This window comes from Onychostoma macrolepis, chromosome 04 (assembly GCF_012432095.1).
Source record: "Onychostoma macrolepis isolate SWU-2019 chromosome 04, ASM1243209v1, whole genome shotgun sequence".
NCBI lineage: Eukaryota > Metazoa > Chordata > Actinopteri > Cypriniformes > Cyprinidae > Onychostoma > Onychostoma macrolepis.
Genome location: NC_081158.1, coordinates 7,653,631 through 7,665,177, shown reverse-complemented (window position 1 = coordinate 7,665,177; position 11,547 = coordinate 7,653,631). Strand labels below are relative to the sequence as shown.

General features: G+C 38.8%; 1 protein-coding gene across 1 annotated transcript; it reads right to left on the bottom strand.

Moving 5' to 3' along the window:
- Nucleotides 1-3,255: 3,255 nt before the first annotated feature.
- LOC131538765 (macrophage mannose receptor 1-like) lies at nucleotides 3,256-5,531 on the bottom strand. Its single transcript, XM_058772872.1, has 5 exons — nucleotides 5,483-5,531; nucleotides 5,252-5,290; nucleotides 4,803-5,159; nucleotides 4,073-4,426; nucleotides 3,256-3,916 (listed from the first exon to the last, which is right to left on the bottom strand). Exons 2-5 carry the CDS (start codon nucleotides 5,286-5,288, stop codon nucleotides 3,555-3,557), a joined length of 1,110 nt encoding a protein of 369 aa, XP_058628855.1. The 5' UTR covers nucleotides 5,289-5,290; nucleotides 5,483-5,531; the 3' UTR covers nucleotides 3,256-3,554.
- Between the last annotated feature and the right edge of the window lie 6,016 nt (nucleotides 5,532-11,547).

Genomic DNA, 11,547 nt, shown 5'->3' with positions numbered 1-11,547 from the left:
CAAAATTAAGTGAGCTTTTGCTTGAAACAAGCAAAATAATCTGCCGATGGGGTAAGAAAAATAATCTTGTTTTCTGTTTGAAATAAGAATATAGTAGCAGCGCGAACCAACCCCGTGACGTCACACATGGTGGTACTGCAAGATGGCGGCACCCTTGCTCCAAAAACTATAACAAAACATCCTTTTTTCTTTAAATGGTTTGTAATATATTTTTTAATTAATGTGGAAATCCCTTTACTAAATAATGAAAACTTGACTGACTGTTTCACTTCCACTTTAAGCCTTAAATGTTAAATGGTGCAATAAGCTAGAATGTCTTTATTTAAATAGAAAAAAAAAAAATCTTATTGAGCTGCACAATCAAAAAGAAAAAAAATTACATAACTGATCAAAACACTGAACAGGCATAAGAAACAGAACATCAACGAATTGTAGTGGTTCAGCTAAAGGTCAACAGTTTTGTGTTCCCACAGCTTGGTTAGTTTTTGTTTATTGCAATCCCCAATAGGTCCCTGGTAAAGAAATTTCTGGATCACTGCATCTGTAAGAAGTTAGCAAAAGTTAGGTTTTTATAATATAATTAAAATAAATTTATTAGTAGATTAGATTTACTAGTCCCAGAATTATGTTTAAACTTAAACATATCATATTAAAAATCTAATTGTCTGAACCCTGTAGGTACAGTGGGTATGGAAAGTATTTAGACCCCCTTAAATTTTTCACTCTTTGTTATATTGCAGCCATTTGCTAAAATCATTTAAGTTCTTTTTTTTTCCTCATTAATGTACACACAGCACCCCATATTGACAGAAAAACACAGAATTGTTGACATTTTTGCAGATTTATTAAAAAAGAAAACCTGAAATATCACATGGTCCTAAGTATTCAGACCCTTTGCTCAGTATTCAGTAGAAGCACCCTTTTGATCTAATACAGCCATGAGTCTTTTTGGGAAAGATGCAACAAGTTTTTCACACCTGGATTTGGGGATCCTCTGCCATTCCTCCTTGCAGATCCTCTCCAGTTCTGTCAGGTTGGATGGTAAACGTTGGTGGACAGCCATTTTTAGGTCTCTCCAGAGATGCTCAATTGGGTTTAAGTCAGGGCTCTGGCTGGGCCATTCAAGAACAGTCACGGAGTTGTTGTGAAGCCACTCCTTCGTTATTTTAGCTGTGTGCTTAGGGTCATTGCCTTGTTGGAAGGTAAACCTTCGGCCCAGTCTGAGGTCCTGAGCACTCTGGAGAAGGTTTTCGTCCAGGATATCCCTGTACTTGGCCGCATTCATCTTTCCCTCGATTGCAACCAGTCGCCCTGTCCCTGCAGCTGAAAAACACCCCCACAGCATGATGCTGCCACCACCATGCTTCACTGTTGGGACTGTATTGGACAGGTGATGAGCAGTGCCTGGTTTTCTCCACAAATACCGCTTAGAATTAAGGCCAAAAAGTTCTATCTTGGTCTCATCAGACCAGAGAATCTTATTTCTCACCATCTTGGAGTCCTCCATGCGAGCTTTCATGTGTCTTGCACTGAGGAGAGGCTTCCGTCGGGCCACTCTGCCATAAAGCCCCGACTGGTGGAGGGCTGCAGTGATGGTTGACTTTCTACAACTTTCTCCCATCTCCCGACTGCATCTTTGGAGCTCAGCCACAGTGATCTTTGGGTTCTTCTTTACCTCTCTCACCAAGGCTCTTCTCCCCCGATAGCTCAGTTTGGCCGGACGGCCAGCTCTAGGAAGGGTTCTGGTCATCCCAAACGTCTTCCACTTAAGGATTATGGAGGCCACTGTGCTCTTAGGAACCTTAAGTGCAGCAGAATTTTTTTTGTAACCTTGGCCAGATCTGTGCCTTGCCACAATTCTGTCTCTGAGCTCTTCAGGCAGTTCCTTTGACCTCATGATTCTCATTTGCTCTGACATGCACTGTGAGCTGTAAGGTCTTATATAGACAGGTGTGTGGCTTTCCTAATCAAGTCCAATCAGTATAATCAAACACAGCTGGACTCAAATGAAGGTGTAGAACCATCTCAAGGATGATCAGAAGAAATGGACAGCACCTGAGTTAAATATATGAGTGTCACAGCAAAGGTTCTGAATACTTAGGACCATTTCAGTTTTTCTTTTTTAATAAATCTGCAAATATGTCAACAATTCTGTGTTTTTCTGTCAATATGGGGTGCTGTGTTTACATTAATGAGGGAAAAAAATGAACTTAAATGATTTTAGCAAATGGCTGCAATATAACAAAGAGTGAAAAATTTAAGGGGGTCTGAATACTTTCCGTACCCACTGTATTTCAGGAACTGCTCATCATTCAAAAGCAACTTTTTAACTTTGGTAGTGTTAGGTGTGACAATAAATTAAACTTGAAAATTCTGTCATTAATTACTCACCCTCATGTCGTTCCAAACCTGTAAGACCTTCGTTCATCTTCGGAATGCAGATTAAGATATTTTTGATGCATTCTGAGAGCTCTCTGACGCTCCATAGACAACAAGGATCCTACCACGATCAAGGCACAGAAACATAGCAAGGAGATCGTTAAAATAATCCATGTGACATCAGTGGTTCAACCGTAATTTTATGAAGCTACGAGAATACTTTTTATGCTCTAAGAAAACAAAAATAATGACTTTATTCAACAATTCGTCTCCTCTGTCTCACCCTATAGCATAATTTTGGAGACTATCACATAAGTAAATAACGTATGATGTTCTGTGTCAGCACCACCATATGTGGATACACTGTTTATGTAAACAACGTATCTGTGTACATACCTTGTTTACGTATGTGATACTCTCCAAAATGGCACCTGACATAGTGACACCTTGTCATATCTGCCTGTTATATGTTGTGTTTTACATAATATACAAATGGGTAGGTTTAGGGTGGGGTGGGGTTGTGTTACATGCTCAAACATGTGTAAATTGTGTAATTAAAAAAATAAATGTAAATATTATATTTCTGCAGTGGCAGAAAGAAAAATGTGGCACGAAAGTTACTCCCTGTTGAAATGCATTAGATTGAAAATTGTGCTGAGTGACATGAAAAAAAGGGAAATTCGTGTTAAGCTCAAACACCCACAGGAGGCACTACAAAAAAAACATGCAATATCATGTTATGTAAGCAAAAACATCCTAACTATCAAACTAATAAATCAAGAATCAAATTTAACTTTTACACATTTGTTACATATAATTCACAGTTCGGTGTGATGTTGAGGGGAAATCAGGAAATAGGAGACAATACTGGCTGTAGATGAGTTTATTTGAGTTGATGTACTGCTGTTTCATGTGTTTGTGTTCAAAAGATTTGATTAGTGTAAAACATACAGAGTCGTAACCACGCTAGATATACAAAGAGGTTCATAAAAGACACAAATCATAATACAGGAATAAAACAGACTTCTGGCCACTTTTAAAACCTAAATAAGGAGATTCACTCAGGACTTACTAAACATAACAAAGGTAAAAGTAACACATGATAGTACAGACATTCATCAGAATTACACAGTGGAGATGGAATTTAGCGTAAAAAACATTAGTGTTCCTCACTCTCAATTTCTGCTGCAGATGAAGTTGAGTTTGTGAGATTCAGGAAGGCTGATCCAGCGCTGATCTCCTCCAGACTGAACTGCTCCTTTTCTCTTCTCGAGGCTGCAGTTTTCCGGAGTCGTTCCGTTCCCTGGAACCCAGTTCTGATAGCACATTATATCTCCACTCACCCAGAGCCACATGTTCATGCTGCAGTAGTTGTGTAAACCCAACCACACCGCCGCAGTAGACGCCCGTTTAACCACGTTCATCACACGACGCTGAATCTCTTCTGAATGAACCGAGACCAGATCCACATGATTCTGTCTGCAGTATCTCAGAGCTTCATACCACGTCAGATTCTCTCTGATCACAATCAGTTTATCTGGAAACCAAACAAACCACAAGCTGAAGCTAGAGAGAGACTGATCACAAACAACATACAGAACAAATGCTGTGCATGGATCTGTCATGTCAGACATGAACTTTAGGAGATCTGTAGGTGATGGATGGATTGTGTGTTTTGTGAGGATCTACTCACCTTCATGACACACAAAAGTTAATTGAGAGGTGCAAGGGAGGTCATGCCATCGCCCTTGAGCATCCGGATAAATCCCTGTACAGTTTTGATTGCCTCCATAATTATTAGGTTGACCAATGTTCCAGTCTCTGAACGAGGAGTTATTCTGATCTGACCACTGCCATGAGTCTCTGAATCTGAACAGACCGATCCAGACTTCTGATCCAGATAACTGTCTATCACTAATGAACTGCTGAACCTGTTGACTCTCATTCTGGATCCTCACACTGGCCAGATCAGAGTGATTCTGTCTGCAGTAACTCTGAGCGTCTCTCCAATTCATCGTCTGATTGACAAAGACGAGTCCTGCGTTCGCTTTAAGAAAAACAAATGAGAAAAAGATTCATGAATCAGTTATTCATTATTCTTACGCTGCTTTGTGGTTTGGATGTGAACTGGAGCAGCAGTGGAAACATCATTTTACAACTTGATATATTGAATAAATCACAATGTTCAAGATATTTAAAATTATACCATGATACACAGAAACTCAATGTCAACTCTGTTCTGTGAGGTTTATTATAAAAGAGCTTCACTATTGAATCACTACATTACGAGGGTTTATGTTGTAATGGACTATCATTCCTACATGGATCAGACTCAAATTAATCTATATATGAAAAACAAAGCCCTTGTAGGTTTGTATTGAGATATTTAAGACTGAAAATAACACTGAAAATATCAAACTCACTGTTGTTGCAGATGAAATGTCGGCTATTACTACATGGATAATCATGCCATTTTCCATTTAACATCATAGCACAATAATCAGTGCCATCTGGTTGTCCAGGTGCCCAGTTCAGATAGAGCACAGGTTCACCTGAAGACCACAGCCATTCATCACGACCAGTCTTCTTCAGCCCAATCCAGACATACTGAACACTTCCATCATTCACACTCTTGTTCAGCTCGTTCATGTCGTTCATGTTGTCAACGGTGGCCAGATCTGTGTAATTCTCTCTGCAGTATCTCTGAGCTTCAGTCCAGTTCTTCCTCTCGTTTATAAAGTGATACTGATGCTGAACACATTCAGATACAGAGCAGAGAGCTGTGAAAGAGAGGGTTTGATTTAATGATTTTCATAACAGGATCAAACCTGATGAAACTAGAAACCATAAATAAAACCCCAAACACACTCACCAATGAGAAGAAGAATGAAAAATAGAGTTTGGTCCATTTCTGAGGAAATAAAATACAGAAACTCAGATTTCAAATATTCACGGATTAATTTATTCACAGACTTTCATTTTGATTTCAGCAATAATTAAAATTCCATCTTAACAGGAACATAAACGCACATACAATGATTAAGACAATATTAACATGCCAAAGTCTAATTATAGTTAAAGATTGAACACGAGTTGTTCTTACTTCAGAGATCGTGTGTTTCTGTCCCGAGTCTGATGTTTCTGTCTGCAGCTTCAAACTGTGTGATTATTATATCTGCTCTCATCCCTCATTCAGCATTACATCATTTGTTTATTACTCTGAACAAAAGCCCTTTTCGTTTTTCTTCCTCATTCATGTATTTTTCTGTTGTAATTCTCTGGAAGTGTGTTAATTTGAATGTGGTAGAGACCTAAGGGTATGTTTGTTTCTGTATGCACACAATATAATGACACATGCAAATAAAAGACAAAGGCAACACCACATTCAACCCTTTATTTATAGAAATCATAGACACAGAGAATGTGTATGAATATTTCACCATGTACACAGCTGATGTTGCTTCCTCTTCATATGATGCCAACTCAAAACTTAAAAGTTAAAATCCTGGTGTTATGGTGTTGTAGAGTAAAGTGTTAATGTTATGGTGCTGAATTAACACGGATGGTGTAAAAGGGATACTCTGACTGGTGAAACTACTGAGAGTCTGACCTCATTAAGACTGGAAAGTGCGATTTTACATCCGGGACATTTACGTGGTGCAACCAGCTAAAACTGTTCTCGAAGACGGCATTTTCTTTGACTCGCCATGCGGAGCAGCGAGGCCAGTGTTTCTTTACTTAACCAGCTAAAACAGTTATCTCATAATTAAAATATTACTGTCACCCAGTCCTAGAAAGTGCCCAGTGTAATGTACTGAGGCAGGGGTTTTCAAACTTTGTGGAGCCAGAGATACCTGACAGGGGAGAAAATTTTCCAAGGACCCCTTTTTAATTATAAGTTAGTGTGGGAGGGATAATAGTGCAACTTGTAGAACTGAAAATATATGGCATATTATTTTATGATGTCACAGACCCCAGTTTGAAAACCCCTGTACTAAGTTATTATAAACAGTAAAGTGATTCTCTGCACAGATGTTTTAAAGGGGTCATATGATGTTTTTTTAAAGATTATTATTTTGTGTATTTGGTGTAACAGAATATGTTGACATGCTTCAATGTTCAAAAAACACATTATTTTTCAAATACTGTACATTATTGTAGGTCCTCTATGCCCCGCCTCTCTCAAACTTGTCATTTTCTACAAAGTCCCTCCTTCCAACAAGCGCATTCTGCTCTGATTGGCCAACTGGCACATTGCATTGTGATTGGCCAAACACCGCAAGCACTCGTCGGAAATGTAACGCCTCTTTCCATAATTGCGAGCTTTCAAAATAATGTAAAGACAGTTAACCTTTTCACACGTGAGTTTAAATATTCTAGCTGAGCCCCCGGCGTGAGTTTTTTCAGGCGACCGTTATTTTAGAATGTATAACCTTATTGTTTCCATGGCGACGCATCATGCTTGTCATGTGACACACCACAGCCACAATGGCGCATATATCACACATGGATTGCTTTTATTTAGTTTTTTTTTTTTTTCGTTTTTTATTATTAATATTCACAAACATACTCGCTATATTATGAAATATCTGATATTCTGATTCTGAAATATGTGCAAGTAAATGTATTTGGTTGTTTAAACACTTCTATAATGATCGTGTTAGTTGATCTATACCGGGTGATGGGTGCCGCCATGTTTGTTCGCGCTGAATCCGAGCTGTGGGATTTAAAACACGTAAATTCATCCTCTTCTCCCGAAACACGTTAAAGTAAGTCTCCAGTAAACTGGGAGAAGAGCAGAGTAAACTTTAAAGTTATCTACACAATCTGTATATGAAATCAATAAAACATGTCGTCGTATTATATGTGTAAGGATCATTATTGCTGCTTCCATAGACATCAGCGCATATTTTACAAACTATAAATGTATGGTTTTGCTAGTACTTATGTGTATTTAAATGTCTGAAACCTAAAATAAGCGTTATATGGTTGAAAACACTGAATAAGTGATAATATGACAAGCGCTCCTTCGTCTGATATGGCTCTGTGCCAGAAAGCAGATTTGAATTCAGCAGTTGATAACGTGACGCACCGGTGTGATCGTACGCGTTAATGTCCTTAGTTTTACCATCAGTTCAAGCCCGAGAGGGGAACAGAGTCGTGTGACAGACACAGTGATGAAGCTCATATGTATTTGCACACAAGCTGCGGTTAAGACAGCTGACTCCACTGTGATGTGACCCCCTCTCTCTCTCTCTCACACACACAAACGACGCATTTGAACAGTCAAATACTTAAACTAATAACAAAACATACTTACAGTCGCTGATTCAGAAGCGCCAGATTGTCATAGCAAAGTCAGAGTTACCTCCTCTCCTAGGTTCACAAAACTGTCGTCCATAAAATGCGTTGCTGTTCTGTTGTAAGTAATCTTAATTATTCTTAATTGCATCTACTTTCAGAAGGCCAAATAAAGTGCTTTTGCTTTCGCCTAGAAACACAGTATTTATTTATGGATTCTCATCAGCAACATTTTTGTGTTAATGTGTTACTACAAGAGAGGAAACATCTGTGTTGTGTTGTTTTATTTTGTTTTTTTATTCAATTTCATCTTTATAAAAAAATTTAATAAACATTAATGTAGTTATCATTTGATCATTTAATCATGTATTCATTTTGGTCACACTTTATTTTAACCCCTTCAGACCTGATTTCTTTCTGCTGAGCAAAAAAAAAAATTCCCAGTTGATTTTTACTCCCTTCCAGCATAGAAATAAAGGGGGAAAAAAACATTTTTGATAACTCATGTTTTTATTGGTATTTTTTCATGTCCATTACAATGGACGCCATGACGTAAAATGCCATGAAATCTTAGATTAAAAAAGGCCATGTTTTTAACATAGGAGGTTGGCTGATTGAATGGGTTGGATGATTGTTTGCAATGTAACCCCAAGAAATCAGTTTTGCATTCAGTTATCACGGAACTTCCAAACGCATTGTTAACTTTTAACATTGTAAGCTAATAAGAGATCACACAATTACTAACAAATGGAAAATAACAAAAATACATCTGCTGGATATTCCCATATATTCTCTCATTTGCGATGAGCAGCCTTGAAGCAGTTTCTGTGTGGCACAAAGCAAAGGTGGATGTTGCATTTGTCACAGAATACATGTGTTTTCCCTGTGCAGTATGGCCTCTTGCATCTAGTGGCCTCTGTCTTCTCATCATAATTCGGCATGTGGTCAACCATATCATACTGCACTTCAGGTAGAGGCCTTGCATCCTGAACTCGTGGTCTGTGGGCATGCGGTTGTGGTTCTGGAGACATACTGGGTCTTCCACGTTTTGCTGCCACTGGTTTATGGACACTCACCAGACACTGGGCCACATTCATCTTGAAATGAAGGAGATCCAGGGTGTCTTTTGTCTGGAGATTGGCTCTCTTGGCATCCAGCCTGTACTCTAACCAACTGTTGACCACAGCTAGATCAAAAGCATGTGTAATTATTCTCAGGGTCCACTTTCTTGACCGAATTTCTGTGCGGTACAGACTAACACGTTGATTGAGCAGGTCAACACCTCCGGACAGGACACCTTCAAAAATCTTCCCTGCTTTTTATCCCACCGCTGCACTTCATCCATTGTGCCGACACCAACAAAGTTGGAGGCCATGACGACTGATCTGCTGTCAAACCATTTGACCAGTGCGACCTTACCATCACGGCTTACAGCTTCATCGCAGCTTCCTCGCGGCATTTTTGCCATCATTTTGTCAGACTGTAGAGGAGGGTTGGCAAAGCGACAGACCCTTGCTGTTCCAGCGGCATGAATTTTCTTCTCAGCCAACAGCTCCAGAAGATTGTACGTCGTGAAATAATTGTCAAAATACAACTTGTGGCTGGCCTCTGTAATGCGCTGGCTGAGATGGTACACCACTCCAGCTCCAAGTCCTTAACCTGCTTTGACACTTCCATTGTAGCTCCTTGGTTCAGCAGTAAATCATAGGCCATGCCACTTTTCCCACACAGGAAGTATATTTTCACCCCCCAAGGGTGTGGCTTGCCTTTTACGCACTGCTTGACAGAGAGAGATCACAAAATGGCACCATTTGTTCATCAACACAAAGGTTTTCCTCTATTGGAAGCTCCAAGCATCTTCTGCGCATGGCATCATAGAGAGGACGTACCTTATAAAACACATCATTGTTCTCTGCCGGCCTCTCCAAATTGTTGACCAAATACAAATGTGACCGAAGCTGGAAGAATCTGTCACGGCACATGGTGTTTCGAAAAATACCAATGTCCATCCCGGCTTCCCAGTACATGGAGACTCTTGGCATTTTCATCACGCCCATAGCAAGGTGAAGACCAATGAGGGTTCTGATTTCCCCTGAGCTGGTGGGTTTGAAACCTAGTGTGCCACTTTGCATGGCATAGATGTTGGTGCTGTCAGACATCAGATCGAAGAGCGCATGTGGTACATACTGTTAGAAGTATTCGTATGGGCTCATGGGATGTCTGTCATAAATCAGATGATTCTGAAAGGAAGTATCGATGATTGTGGTGAATGGCCTATGGTGCCACTTAATCTCATGCTTCCTGGTTATTGTCATCTGCTCCGGATCATCTTCCTCTCTGTTCACTGTAATCTCCTCCTGATCCTCTGTCACTACACTTTTTTCTACCTCAACCTCAGCTGCCACCTCAAGTTCTTCAAGCATGCATGCATCTCCACTGTCCCTTTTCTCTGTCCCTCGTTCTATCCAATAACAAAACAATCACATTTATAACTCTTTTTCCATGTTCTCACTTGTGACCTCATATGCATTTTCTGCAATTTACATATTATATAAAGGCACACAACTTTGTACTATACTCTCAACATCTACTGTACACTTACTCGCGTTTTCATCTGCCTAATTTCCTGAATCCAAGCAGTCAAGATTGGATAACTCTCCATTTACAAGGTGTTCAAGGAAGTCTATGACTTTATACTCTAAAGGAAGATTGTGTGAAAAACAGGTTATATACATAAAATAAATCAATTGTGAAGTCATAGCTTAGCTATGAAATGCTTATAGGTATTTTGTTTCTTTGCATGAACTAACTGAGTGCTGGCTAATATCTCTTGACTCTTGATGTCCATTGGGATGGACATTAAACTTTGAAAAAAATCCTATAACTTAATGAAATTAAATATTTTCAAAATAACTTGAAATATTAACACTTGAAATTGTTAAAATTATGCTGAGACAAAATGTATTAGGCTAGCATGAACATAAATTAACATTTTTTATGGAAAATAGGCACTTACTCCTCCCTCTCTCGAGCTTCAGAGCCATGCTTGTCTTGTCTGATGTCTGAAGCTCTCTCAGATCAAGTCGAAAGTAATTTCTCCATTGTGATTGGATAATCAGGAACCAATCAGTAATAAGCATTATCCAAACAATGAAATCAGAGATTTTTTTATTGGTTTAGACCCAGAAATATGTAATGTCCATTCCAGTGGACGCCAGGTCTGATTAAGGTCCAATTCTGGCTATTAACAAACCATTAACGATGACTTTTGCCTCAATAAACTCCTAATTTGCTGCTTATTAATAGTTAGTAAGATAGTTGTTACGTTTATGTATTGGGTATTAGTGAGAATTGGTCTCTAAACTAAAGTGTTACCTTCATTTTATTACATTAATCATTTGTTCCTCATTTTATTATTCTTCATTTAGGTAATTTTATGTTTTTATATTACATATTGCTGTTTAATCTTATGATAGTTGGGTTTCATAACATAATAACACTTGTTGGATTTGTACTGATTAAATTAAGTCTGAGCATTGAAACACATGCAACTAAGATATTCAATAAACCAACTCTGCTAATTTTTTTCATCACTTTGTTTTCTGCTTTCTGCTCTTTGCTTTCTTGGTCAAATTCTCAGGCTGATAATACAGCTTTGGTTACCAGACTTGCTGTTGATAGATTTTACTGGTTTGGATACCAGACAAAATGGATATTTTCTGGTAGGATTTGACATCTGAGGTTGGAAATCTTCTATAGAAGTCTAACAGTAACACGAATATATTATTTTGGAGTTGGCGCTCTGGGAACTCCACTGTGTGAGCCGGTGTCTGAAGTACATGTCTAAACATGCCAATCTGATTGGCT

Coding starts and splice junctions, on each gene's coding strand:
- LOC131538765 (XM_058772872.1), bottom strand. CDS start 5,288: ATGGACCAAACTCTATTTTTCATTCTTCTTCTCATTG. Junction 5,160..5,251: donor TTTCATTCTTCTTCTCATTG/GTGAGTGTGTTT, acceptor TCTCTTTCACAG/CTCTCTGCTCTGTATCTGAA. Junction 3,917..4,072: donor AACTTTTGTGTGTCATGAAG/GTGAGTAGATCC, acceptor TTTGGTTTCCAG/ATAAACTGATTGTGATCAGA.